Source organism: Amyelois transitella, chromosome 5 (genome assembly GCF_032362555.1).
Source record: "Amyelois transitella isolate CPQ chromosome 5, ilAmyTran1.1, whole genome shotgun sequence".
Classification (NCBI taxonomy): Eukaryota; Metazoa; Arthropoda; class Insecta; order Lepidoptera; family Pyralidae; genus Amyelois; species Amyelois transitella.
The window spans coordinates 2452223-2466017 of NC_083508.1; the positions used below are offsets into that span (position 1 = coordinate 2452223).

At 34.6% G+C, this 13795-nt stretch overlaps 1 protein-coding gene across 5 annotated transcripts in view; it reads right to left on the bottom strand.

Annotated features, from left to right (window-relative positions):
• Nucleotides 1-13795, bottom strand: part of LOC106138607 (E3 ubiquitin-protein ligase HECW2) — an 84171-nt gene that overhangs the window by 18663 nt on the left and 51713 nt on the right. Inside the window, exon 1 of one of the 5 annotated variants that reach the window (XM_060954736.1) lies at nt 4078-4500. The exons of the other annotated variants lie outside the window; for them this stretch is intronic. Coding sequence (XP_060810719.1) covers nt 4078-4118 — 41 coding nt within the window. The 5' untranslated portion in view covers nt 4119-4500. Of the gene's footprint in view, nt 1-4077; nt 4501-13795 lie in introns of those variants that run through there. 5 annotated transcript variants of the gene reach the window in all.

Sequence of the window (13795 nt, forward strand, 5' to 3'; positions counted from 1 at the left end):
ACTATTATTTATATACTTGCCTGTATCAATTTAAAGCTTTAATGAATAATAAAATTTATTAATAAAGAAAGACCCGCGAACTTTCTAAAAAAATAATAATAGAAGGAAAGGAGGATATTTATTTATTTTATACATATAAAGAAAAGAAATCTCTTAACAAAACTTAACTGAACTTTAATAGTCCTTAAAAAAATTGTCGATCATTTCTTCCTTAGCTTCTAATTAACACTTTATTCAATAAATGGTATTTGTTGTTTTAAATTAAATTAAATACGTAGTTTTTTTTATCGAGAAATATTACTTTATATTGTAAGTACTCATGCAAACATTTCAAACAATAAAAGCTATCGATACAGAATAAATGAGCGCAAGAAACGCCAATTATCCATACACATTCTAATCCGTAACATGGTGTTTGTCCAAACGTGATGACCGATACTAACACGTTCCACTGTGCAGTTACAATCACATCTATAACGAGGCTCATAAGGATGTGTTTTGGTTATCTGAATTGCAACAGATACCACGGCGTATCGATACCGTATCAGTTAGATCTCCGACAATGGCCGTTCCCATATCGAACGGAGAGATTACGAGTTACGACCAAAACCATTACCCTTTACGAGGATTTGATTGGAGCGCGACTAACGATATGGGAGCACGAACCTGCATGAGCCTACGCGTAAAAAGCGAGCGATTTACGACATCTATAAAAGAAGTTCTATTGATGATAATTTAAAACCAATATCGGGGTGTAAATCACACATTACCGAGTTTGTTTAGGTTGGCTATAAAGAACACTCAACAAGAACCTTCAGTAAATTTGATTGTATGATACCTTAGAAAACATTAGAGGTTCTAAAAGATTTTACAATGTAGCTGACAACATAAGAAACAAAACAAAACTTTTGTACACAGTAATAAATCACTAGATGAATAAAGCATACTAAGAAAAGTTAACATTGGTATTGTGGCACTAACGACAAATTGTTTAAAATGTTATATTCATTAGTGTTTTATCAACTTTTGTCCAAGTTTACAATGATTTGAAAGAAATGGCCGCTAATGAAACTAACCTTTGTCCACTTCCTGCGAACGATAAAGAACTTGATGACAACAATTTAAAACAAGTTAAAGTTAATTAAAGCTTTTAATCAGTAAGTAAATAAGCAGTTACCAGAATTGAAGTATTTCACTATCTGCTTGAGATAAAATTAATACTTTCGAGACGCCAACGAATAATATATCATCGAGAAAAATATTTCAGTGCATATATTTTTAACTATGCGTGTGTAACTAAACGAAGTTAGAATACTCCACTTAACTCCACCGACAAGAGTTAGCTTTTAAATTTAAGAAGAAAAAGTGGGTAACAATCATGATGTGTGTGATCCGATCTTATGAACTATTAATTGATTCTATTTTTATTTTTGTTATAGAACATGAAATATTTTTCCTTTTCATGGAGAGGACATTACAAGTGTTAATCTAAAGGATGCCGCTTTGTTCTGACCGCCGGCCGGCATCGTGGTGGACTTCACGATGGCAATCCTTCACAACAGAGAACCTTTCCATGTAACACCGTGAATTGTAAATCGGACGTAAAAGTCGATAGCAGTTACATAATGTCTGCTATTCGATACCAAAACATGGAAGAAGGTACATTAACAGGTACAGAAAAACCATTGGACGAAGGAGTAATAAAATAGGCGTTCAAATAGGATTAGCAAATGGCTTTGTAAAATAAGTAATATCATTAGTCAAATGATACCTAATATTGAGATATCTATCTCAATTCTTAAATATACTCTGTCACTAATCCAGTAGGAAAATGCAGCAAAATAGACACAAATTGGTCAATAAATCCAATGCGGCTTACTTTAACAGGAAGACCATTGAACACGTCTGAGTGATTGTAGGCAAGTTTTAGGTCAATCAAGATAGCTGGAGTATTTCCACATTTACAGCTCACTATTAATTTTAGATAGAGTCGATGGGGCGCTCGGTCGGCGGTTGCCCAATGCTCTGACGTCATAATTGCATATCCGAATCGCTGCACTCAGGGTTGCTTTACTGATGCCGTATTTCGATTGAACCAATTTGCTTTTATATTAAATGTTTTGTTTCCATAAAGTTTACGCCTTGAAAACGTACCAACAAAATTGCGAAATGTATTAAAGTTATTAAGTTAAGGTTTTAAATTTTTGGTGCACGTATAGACGAAAATTTACATATAATATAATAATGTTAATTAATAATAATGAACATTTGCAACAAATAACTTTTAAAATCCGGTCCGAATGGCACAAGACAATCGCAGCTGGCAATGCGACTTGAGAATAGCCCGTGATGCCGGCTGCATGTCTGGTGAAATATATCGAAAATTAAAACTAAGGAAGGGATAAATCTGGAAAACGCAAAATTTATTGAATCGGAAGAAGAATCTGTACCTCTCTCATTTTCAGAGATACGATGGTATTAAAACACCGCTAACCAAAAAGTTATAAATCAATATTTAGTCATCATATTAATGTTAAAACAAGAGACCGATAACTCAAAAGAGACAGAGCTAAAATCACATGCACTTTATTTAAATAAAATGTAGAGTGTGCGTCGCACGAACAGACAATTTAAATAATTAAACATCTAAGGAGAAAATGCTATCCCTCGCTTTAGGCGAAGTGCCAATGTCAATAAATTAATGGCGAAGCTATCAATCTGGACAAGCTCTTTGGTGGTGAAAGCGCGCAGAAAAACTATTCATAGAACTATTTTCAATATTAAAAAGCAGAAGAAGGATAATGGAGAGACAATACTTGGATTACCAATAACACAATGAAACTTCGTAATTATGACTGTAAAATTAAACGTGAAGAAGTACAAAAGAACATTAACATTCGTTTTCACTCGTCCTCGGAAGAGCGATTCACTCGCTTCGCACTGTTACGTACAACTATGATATGATCTTGCTGATTAAGGTGGTCATTAGCATAAATATAACGAAAGCGTTCGAAGTATGGGAAAGCAGTTTCATACAAACAATGATAACATGGTGACAATATAATGAACAGTTGACTGTGTCGTAATTTTTGCATAACTGATTTGTTCTGGATTCTACAAGAGAGCCGGAAACTAAGTCGAATGAAAGATATACAGGGGACTGTGACTGTGCGGAAGAAAGTGCGTGCGAGTACAGATGACAAAATATGTTATATAACCGTATTAGTATAAGGTCTAGAGATAGTAGAGCCCTAGATGCAATACGAAGAGTTTTACATTTACAATCTAAGGTAAAAAATTTCTTATTTCGTGAGTGAACTATTCGCACAGTAAAATTGAGAAAAGTGAACAGATGATCCAGCGCTTAGAGAAATTTACAAACACACTAAAACCCATTCAATTCTTACATTTTATTGCTGACCATACTTAGAATAATTACTATTGCGCAAACCAGAGAAAACCAAGCCGGGACAGCCTCACCGGCTGGCTACAGCGACTTTACTCCAATTATCTTCTGCTGATAAATTTATAACGTTGGACCAACAGTCTATACTAAATTAACTGACCTGATTAAGTAAAATTGTCAACAAAACATTAAGATATCTGTGTTAATAGATTAATGTTAATTATAACAACAACAAATTTAAATTCGAACAGTCAACGGTTTTCTTCATCTAGAGTTAAAAATCGACCGGCTGATATTTTAATTTTTATATACAAATTTTAACTGGCTAATGTCTCACCGATGTTAAAAGGCGACTAAGGGATAGGCTTACATACTTGGGATTCTTTTTTAGGCGATGGGCTAGCAACCTGTCACTATTTCAATCTCAATTCTATCTTAAAGCCAAATAGCTGAACGTGGCCTATTAGTCTTTATAAGACTGTTGGCTCTGTCTACCCCGCAAGGGATATAGAACAGCATAGGCCTTGAAATGTCCCAGTTAAACAATTGTTCATTCAGTTAACTTAGAAACATCGGATACTTAATACTCTTGGGAGGTAGTTACGAGTATTTAACGAATTTGAGTCAAAATATATAGGTCATGAAAAAAATTTAAAGGTCAAGACACTTACAGACTGAAAACAACGCCGACAGTTTTGGAGATGACCCCCATGGTTTTCTTCCATCCCTTGATGAACTGGCGGCGACGCGCGCCATGAGACGGCGCCGCGCGCACCCCGAACTCCGCGTAAGGATTAATTTTGATGACTTCTACCACCGCCGATGATACCTCATCACTGTTCCAGTCACTTCACAGAATAAGGCTGGTTATCACTGGTCACAAATTCCATAATTCCTCTCGTGCATGAAGATGTCCATGTGCATCCGCCCTCGACTGCCGATCCTGTCTCATTACAATACAATCGCGCACTCTTGACAACTTATTCGATTGTCCAATTTGAATATCAAATGGGTTGCACCGTCGCGAGAGACGCGATTGTCATCGCTTTTGGAGACGAGAGAGGCGTGCGCTCGGCAGCGTGGCTCGGACGACACTGGCGTAGCCTCGAAAGCTAGCTACGACGCTACGAGGGTGTCTGAGCGACTTGGAAGCTCGCGTGACTCAAACGCTGCACTTCATTGTCACAGAGGGCTGCATAGTGTGCAATTCCACTGCACGGAAAATCGACGGTAGACGCCGGCGGGGACCCTTGTTCACGCAAAAATTATACGCAATTGGAATACAGTTCTCGCTTTCAGTATCTTATGCCTCAGGGCGTGCGTCGCGTGCTTGTTTGACCGGCTGTGAACTTCGACGCACCAGATTTATATTTAACTGTCCGTTGGTAAGAGAAAAAAATAGCAATATATAATTGTAAGGCAGCCAAGGGATTGTTTTGTACAACCATATCCAGAGCCACCTAAACATACGCAACGCACTTAGTGCGATAGATTAAATCCATAACGCGTATCGGTTGGTTGATGTCAGTTATTGTATGAGCTCATTGAACTGAGTCATTAGTTCAGTATTGTAGAAATAATAGTGGAAAATTAATGGTTATTACTCTTATTATGTACATATCTATCGTAAAAATATACAGCATAATAAGGATTATAATTCTAGGCATTTATCAGTCCAACAAATTATTGATATCCAACGCGATCAATAATTATGATCATAGCTGACGTAAATAATTAGATCGTTACAAATAATTAAAAAACACCTAATTATAATTAGTGCTTCCTCTAGCTGTCGCTGTAACTTTCAGCTAACGAGGGATGTCAAAAGTTGTATAATAAAATTACACCGTCATGATGGTACTCGTATCATACATTAGCATAACTAATTTGTAAGTGCATGATGAATGAACAAAGAATAATTCGATAAGGTCACATATGATTTGTCACAGAAAAATTACCATGTTAATTATTCTTAAAACAGAAATAATCGAATCTATTCACAAATAGTTAGAAAGACTAATTTATATTCTAATCACAAAGAGCCCATATAATAGAATCGGGAGGTGCGGTAAATAATTTAAAATTGTAAACAAACATTGTGACAGCCCATTGTGATTCACCTACCGTATCATCGCTGAGGATGTGATGAAGAGCTGTAGGGCTACCAAATATATTCTTTAAATTCCTATTCATAAGATGTATTCGGTAAAAATGTCATACGTCCAATATGTTAGCATTAAAACAATAACCTTTGGACCTATGTTGTTGTAAATTTATTAATACCTAAGTTATTACGGAGACGGATAGAGAAAGATGGTGGCTGATACTTCTAACAACATTGAAGAACTGAACCCAGATCAAATTATAAATAGAACAAATCAGTTTACTTGCTAACTTTAAACCCAACGGAAGTAAGTAAGTAGTCTGATATTTATTGTAGATGAGGTCAACCGTTTTCATCAACAGTCATAAAGAAAACCATTATTCGTTAAAATCATTTCGAACTTTTACTTAAATTCAATCTTTGTTTCTTAGTTAGGGTTGGATGACTGTAAATCATTATTAATATTATCGACGGTAATTTCTCATCCCTTTGTTATTTAAGGATTATTCTTATCTTTAACACTCAACCACATTTAACTGCGCAACAAAACATTTGGACTTGTCAAAAAGCTGTTTCAGGACAGCCCTAATCTGCTTTGTTCTGCACGTGTTCACTATCGCGGCCTATATCTTGGTCATCCCGTATAGTTTCAGACCCTTATAAGCTTGATCTATTTTGTTATAACTCTTTACACAATGCCAAATAAGAATTTATTTCTTTATCGAGGACACATTAAATGTTGATTACGTGAAGAAGCGGCAGTAACGAAGTAAGACTTTAATATTCATAATTTGTATTATTGACATTGTATTTCTTGGAGTCTTCAATTATTCTGTTATATGCACTATATTCCAGATTTATTTCAGTTTTAGGATTTAAATCTTGTCCAGATATTAGTTCGTTCGTGGAAGCACGTTTGTGATGGATGCACCTAACATTGTTTTGTTCCACTTTACAAGGTTTCCCATTGTGGCTAGAATTGTTATGAGGACCTAGAAGCTTTATCAATTCCATCAGCGTATACTACAATTGTATATGTAATGACGATGTAAATAAGTGCAACATAAAATGCACGCTACCCTGTCACTATGACTCATATAACCAAATTAGGCAAGCGTGCATATTCAACAATATAAAACAAAACACAGCTGGAGGTCTGGATTACGAGAAGCTGATACAAAAAACTGATATTCTTAATAACTAGTTAAAATAAAATAGTCCTACTGCCTTCTGTCTGTTTACGGAAGCCTATAGATTTTAACATATAACACATCAAAGTAAAGCGTGAATTATCACACATGATTTTGTATATGACCGTAGCGTGTCACAGATAGTTGTCAATGGTTATGGCGGTAACATTTGTGTAATGGTAGTATAATATTCACCAAGACTAATATTATGGCTAAGGCGAATTTGGTGCGCTTTCGAGAATACCTAGACTGAAATTTGCATTACAATGACAAACAAAGTAATTGTTAATGTCTTATTTACTGCTAACGTTACTACTGATTACGATGGTCAATATGTAATTTTTAAATATTTATTATTCAAATACTAAAGACGAGATAGCGATTGAAGCTGGAACTAAGAACTAAGTGCTTCTTTTCCAGTATAATAAAGCAAAAATTTGTAAAGTTCATACAATGCGGTTCAGCTTTCATTTCATTGTATTTCGATTAAATTTCACCGTAGTAAATAAACCATAATAAATATTAGGACCAAGATTGATATCTACAGTTTAAAAACTTGTAAGAATAAACTATATAGATTTCCGAAACGACTCAATACATTTGTATACGAGCAAATCAACAAGCGGAAGCAATACTGCAACAAACACGAACCAGAACGTAACCGCAGTAATTTGTCGGAATCAAATTAAATAAAATAGTGACCCCGAACGTACACCTAACCTAAGGTTGTTATTACTGGCATTACAAGTAATCAAAACGTGTTATGTCACTTTTTGATTGCTGAAAATTAGCAGAGACACGCAACCAGATGTAGGCCGATGTAATTAGGTATTATGATAAATAATCTTCATTTTGTGTTGTTTGTTTAACACATTGAAGACGAGCTGTGAGCATTTGTCAAATCAATTTACAAACTGTTTGAAGATTTTATTATAAAACTAAAGCAAAGGGAACGAAAATCAACTAATGTATTGCTGATAATCCCCCTTGACCACGTTAGTTATACATTCGAGCATGTCAGATTTTCATTTCAAGATAAAGCTCTGTATGATATAGGAAAGAGCTGTAAAGAGACTACGATTTTAATTTCAAAGTCTATTAACTATGCAATACTGGTAAATTTCAATGCCTTAAAGAATAACTACAGAGTCAAGGAAAAACTGCAATTGTTGAAATATCGATAGTAAATGTACTTATTATAATTAAGGACAAAAATACAAATTATAATTCTATACATTTTAAAGCCCTGGCTGTAACGTAAATAATCGTGTTACAAGCATGTCTCTAATGCAATTTTTTTTTAATTATGGAAAATGGATACTACATTAAAGTAGGCGTACTACTGCGAACGAGTTTCCAAGGGATAAAAAAGTGTTCGTGTTATTACTTTGTATTTTGGTTCCTTTTATTGATTTGAAGATTAGAACCTTTCATTTTAAAATTAAATGTCATTCAAAAACCTTGTAACAACAATGAGAGCAATGTTTTGAACAAGTAATAACATCGATTAAGTGTGGAATGAATCACGCAGAGGCGTCACGCACGACCGACTGAGGGCTGCAGGCTGCAACTACAAATACAGTGCATCACTCAAACCAGACATAGTTTTTACTATAAATGATGATAATTCCACCAACAAAACCGTAAAGGTTTGTAGTCTTTTTGCTTTTGATAGACATGTTCCACATGAGAGAGTGTAGACAATGAACGTTTCAATATTTATTGGGGAAAAAAATGCACGGATTTCTACGTATGAATAATAGAATAAATACGAATGAATAGCATAAGAGCAAAGAAGTATATCAAAAATTAATGATAAAATTATTTGTTGAAAACTAGACGCAGCGGTATAACATTAGTGTCGCTGATGAGTTCCTGAGGATTAGTACTTGGGAGCAGTTTGTAGATTTTCAGGTTAATTTGATGATAAAAATAATTAAAAACGATTATCATCCTCACCTTGAAGTGATACAATGAGAGGTAAATCGTGACCCTACTTCAAAATTAATGCTGATCATCAGGCGATAGCATTTCAAGGGATCTATGATTTGAATAAGGTATATTTGATATTACAGATGGGATTATTTCTGTATCGAAAGCGTAATAACTAGACGAGACGGAATTTAAATATCTTCTTCATCGTAAATAGTATTTCTAATATAATAATAATTTAGAAATAAGACTAAAAGGAAACCCTTTGAAGAGGATGGCTCAGTACCGGTGCTTGTGATCGTATGTCGCTGTCACTCTGGAGAAGCGATGGGTCGGCGGGCGATAGGAATGACAGGAGCCAGGATTGACTGGCCGGCTTCTGTGCACTATCCAGTCTGACTTGTTCGATGGTTTGTTTTTAGTAGTCAAACGTGTTCAGCAGTTTAATGCAGAATGTGTAATTTCTAAACTTGTTCTTGCATTTCTGAACAAGGCCACCAATAAAGATGATAATGATGACGTGATTACACACGATTGTTAGCAGAAACATGTTAGTTTAGTAGCAGCTTCTACTAATCCGCAAATTGAAAATAAAAGATAAACTATCTTTGGCAACTCAAAATCGTTAACAAGTATAGAAAGCTTCATTAATTTTTATTAATCGAATTAGTTTAAGTTATACTTTTTATTATGTATGTCGTGAAACTGGCAGCAAGTTTTTCGCGCGATAAAAACGGCGTCGCGCGTGCTATGCTATGGGGGCTGATTTATTTTTAAATTCATGAAACGAAATATATATATATTCTTATTCTCACGTCACGCCCAAACCATCCTTATTCAAAAATTTAAATTATATCCCGAAATGACAGAGAAAGATGGACCAGGATTAAACTTATTTAACAGAATGTAAATATAATTTATGGAGTAGATGCAGGCCAAGCCTACTTAGATATGTTACTTAGAATGTATAATTTATATCCTCTTCATATAAAGATTGAGAATTGATTTATTTAAGCTAGCAACGTTAGAATTTGTTATACAATATCCAACCTAGCATATTAACGCTCATTAATCCTTTTACAAATGTCTAAGCAATAAAATGGCTATAATCAGTGCACATAAAATAAATTGTCTCTAATTCCAAATAGAATGAAACAACTCACATCAAGAGGCAACCGTCGATGCTTTAGGGGCAGCGTTAAAAAAACGAGTAACTCACAATATGCCAGGACATTTTGGACAATTTTTTTTAATATAATTCTCTTGTTTTCTGATGCCATAAACAAGGCGCCCGTTCTAAACAAAAATTCACTTTCACCTATTGGACAAAGCGAGTAAGCTGGCGGTGTTTTGTTGTAAGCTTCGTGTAGCGGTATGTTGTCTCTCCTCTAATTAGGTGCCATTAGTTGAGAAAAAGGTTTATTGCTGTGATCGCAAGCCATTGTCGCTGCCCGAGCCACGCGTCATTTTCAAAGACGTTGCGACCGTTTATGAAATAGGGAGTTTTTTAGAGACGGCCAATGAGGTAAATAAATTAGGCCTCGTCATAAAAAAAGCATTAGATGCACTAAATTGACACACTACAGCAACAAAAGTACTTTTGGGAAACGTTTATGCTTTTGTGTTGTGTTTTATTATTTTTTTCGAAAGTAAAATAGTTTTTAACTTTGCCCAGTTTCAGTTGACAGAGAGAGATGGAAGTTCGAGTTATTTGGAAGATGAAATTATTTTAAAACTAGTACTAGTTCAAAATAATAGAAATCAATTGGTCTAGACATAGTTTTGTTTAGTTATGTCAGTTTTTTTTATTTACCTTCTTAATGGGTAGCACCATAGCTACCTGCAAATTAACTATATTTGAACTGTAAGACCTCGGAGCATATTTGCCAAATATCTGGTAAAGTGTAAACAATATGGGCGCCACATTTGAACCAATATTGTATCAGTGGGTAGAAATCAAACATTCTGTGATTTGGAAAAGATTCCGACGCAGCAACTGTTCAACTATTGCAAAACATTTGCAAATGCGTAGTATAAAAATTCTAGTAATACAAGATACATATATATAATCACGTCTATATCCCTTGCGGGGGAGACAGAGCCAACAGTCTGATCGGCCACGTACTACAAGGTCAAATTATAAAATTTTATTATAAGTACGGGCTCAAGGTTCTATACTAAATAGGTAATAATATTTTTACCAATTACAGAATTTCTTACCGCACAGGTAATTGAGACGAAATTATAACTAATAACTAAGTTAATAATATTAAGCTACTAGATAGATGAGAAGGAGACGTATACGCTGTTGAACATTCATTCCTTTTATCTGAATATAAAGATAACATTTCTTGAGTACCAATAGTGAAGTAAATCATAGAAACGACAAGTGGTACGGGACTGGCCGGCCCTCTACCTGCCCTCAGCTAACCGTACTCACATCTACCGTTATATGAAAAGCAAAAAAATAAGTGGTGGAAGGGTGCAAGGCTCGATTATAACCACGGTTGACCCGCAACACAATTATGTACAAAAAATACAATGGATACGCGTGAAATAGCGACAGATGGAAGACGATTTTGACATGTGAGGATAGATTTAACAATTTGGGCCGGATACAGTCAGTCTCCAATTAAACTCGAGAATTGAATTATAATTTGATAATTTGTAAGCATTATTTTCCAATAAGTATTACTTTGAAACCATTGAAGTTTCAATTCATTTTCCGCGCACAATGTTTTTCGTACAAGTTTAATCAATCGATACATTCATGAAAATTTGACTGAACCGCGTGACATGATTGAAACGAATCACGTGGTTCTTAAATCACAAAATGAAAAAAAAAACAACGAACAAGAACATGTTATTAGAAACCATGCAAAAACCAGCTATTCCGTTATCAAATCTTTCGAAATATAAGACTAACAATGAGACAGTTACGCCCGGCGCAGTCAATGCATTCAGATTGAACACACCTGCGCCCGCGCATCTCAGTACTCCGTCATTATTGCACGGATGTACTTCTGTTAATCTTTTATTTGCCTCGTGGGAAGAAATTTTATAACGACAATGTCAATTTTTTTGCGGTTTACAAATATGCGTAAACATTTGTTTTGAACATGTGCCAAATCAGCCTATGAACTGACCTTACCTAAGAATCAGATAGAGAATTGGCAAGGCCGGAATGTCAAATATTTTGTTAATGTTTCATAATAATTTATTCAAGAAGATATAGCCTACTCCACAAATCCACACCTTTGACGTGTGAGCCATTAACGCCATCGTAGGACTACGTCAGTACTATTGATAATATCAAAGTAATTTGAAGTCAACTATCACTATAATTTCACTTGTTTGACGCACATACTCAATCAACTAACGATAAAATATTTAAATAATAAATGATTTCCTTTGAATTTAAGATTTTTTTAGGCAAAAATGAAACCATGAACTCTATGATTATATTCATAGAAATCTGAGGGCTTGACTAGATAAAAAAGTACAATATGCTTAATATTTTAATATTGCCGTCTTATTACAGTTTTTAAGGGCTTATCTTCTTATTCATTAACCCAGGCATTGATCTTATCATTACTTTGTTTACGTTCGCACTAAACTTTGGTGATAGACATACTCGTATGTCGGGATTAAAGTTTTTGGGCCAAGGTTATAGTTTAGTCACTAATTTTATACTCGTATGACCCATTGTAAAGATTAAAAATTTTGTACAGTAAATAAGATTTTCTTATGTACAGAATTCAATATCTTTGGACTTAAATGATATAACGGCTCGATTGAAAATGATGATTATTTCAAAAATATTATCACGAACATTTACGATGTTACAAATATCTGAACTCAATCTACATCAAGTTTTTCAAGTAGTAAAATAAGATAGATCCTCAATTATTTATACATACTTGCTAAAATTTAAATCGTCAACCGCCTAAAGAATGGGTCATCCATAGATCATACACAGGATATAACAAATATAAAACCAAGTTGTTGGTTTCTCTGAACTTCGCAAAGATAGCACATGCTCTCATTGTTTCGCCACATGACCAAAACAGCTGTCTGTCAGTGTGAAGTGGTATGTTAGTACGAGTACCATACAAATACATTCTGTCGGTCTGGGAAATGCCACAGATGTGACTCGTTGTGAGGAAATAGCCTGTCAGGTTATTAATTTAGCGCTTTCTGTTGTTATATAATCTTTATTGTACAAATTCAGTTTACGTCTTTTGAAAATGTTCTGTAGATTGATGACATTGTGATATTTTACTACCAATAAACAATTTGAGAAAGTTATTGCACCTGAACCAAATATGTACACTGTCCTACATCCATAAGACTAACAAGGCTTAAAATCCTACGAGATATGGGAGCGAAAATGTAGGCGACACAAACCAAAACCTTGTAGTTTCCAGTGGAAAGTTTCCACGTGGGTAGATGTTACCATTACTTGGTGTAGGTCGGGTTTTGTTTATTTAAGTCACGTTTACATGAAACCTGTGAACGAGATTCAAACAAGAACAAATTTCTGTCGATTTGTCCCGTCACGTGTCTGGATAAAAACGATTCCAGAATGTTTCCGCAAAATCCAAGTAAGAAGAAAATTTGTGCTTAAAATTTTCATGATTTTCTAGGATACATTTTTTTAAAATTTTACTTACAACTTGTCTTGTCACATCGCCATTCTTACCTGTAAAAATAATAATAAAAGTCAATGAATGCTAAAATTCAATATTTAAGATAAGGTAAATATTTTGAAATACCTGAATTAAAAACACAAATCGCTCACTAAAAATATGTGATGCACGCATATTACAATAACCTGATACCATGCGACCAGTTACACATTCGTGAAAAATAGACAAAAAAAAATATTTCAAAAGTAGCTAGACTATAAATATGACAATTCAGACGATATGGTTTGTTTTTGTTATGCTTTTACGCAGGATTCTGGAAATACACAGCACGGGTGTCCGACGCGCGAAAATAGAAGTCAACGCGACGAAGTCGCCTCTTTGTTCAGCTGCTGATATGTTTATGGTACTGAATATTAAAATTGCTATCGGTATAATTAAGTGAGAAAAATATATATTTTAAGCAATATCTAATAAGAGATTGGATTTTGTTTCTAGTGAGCAGCAAATCACTTTG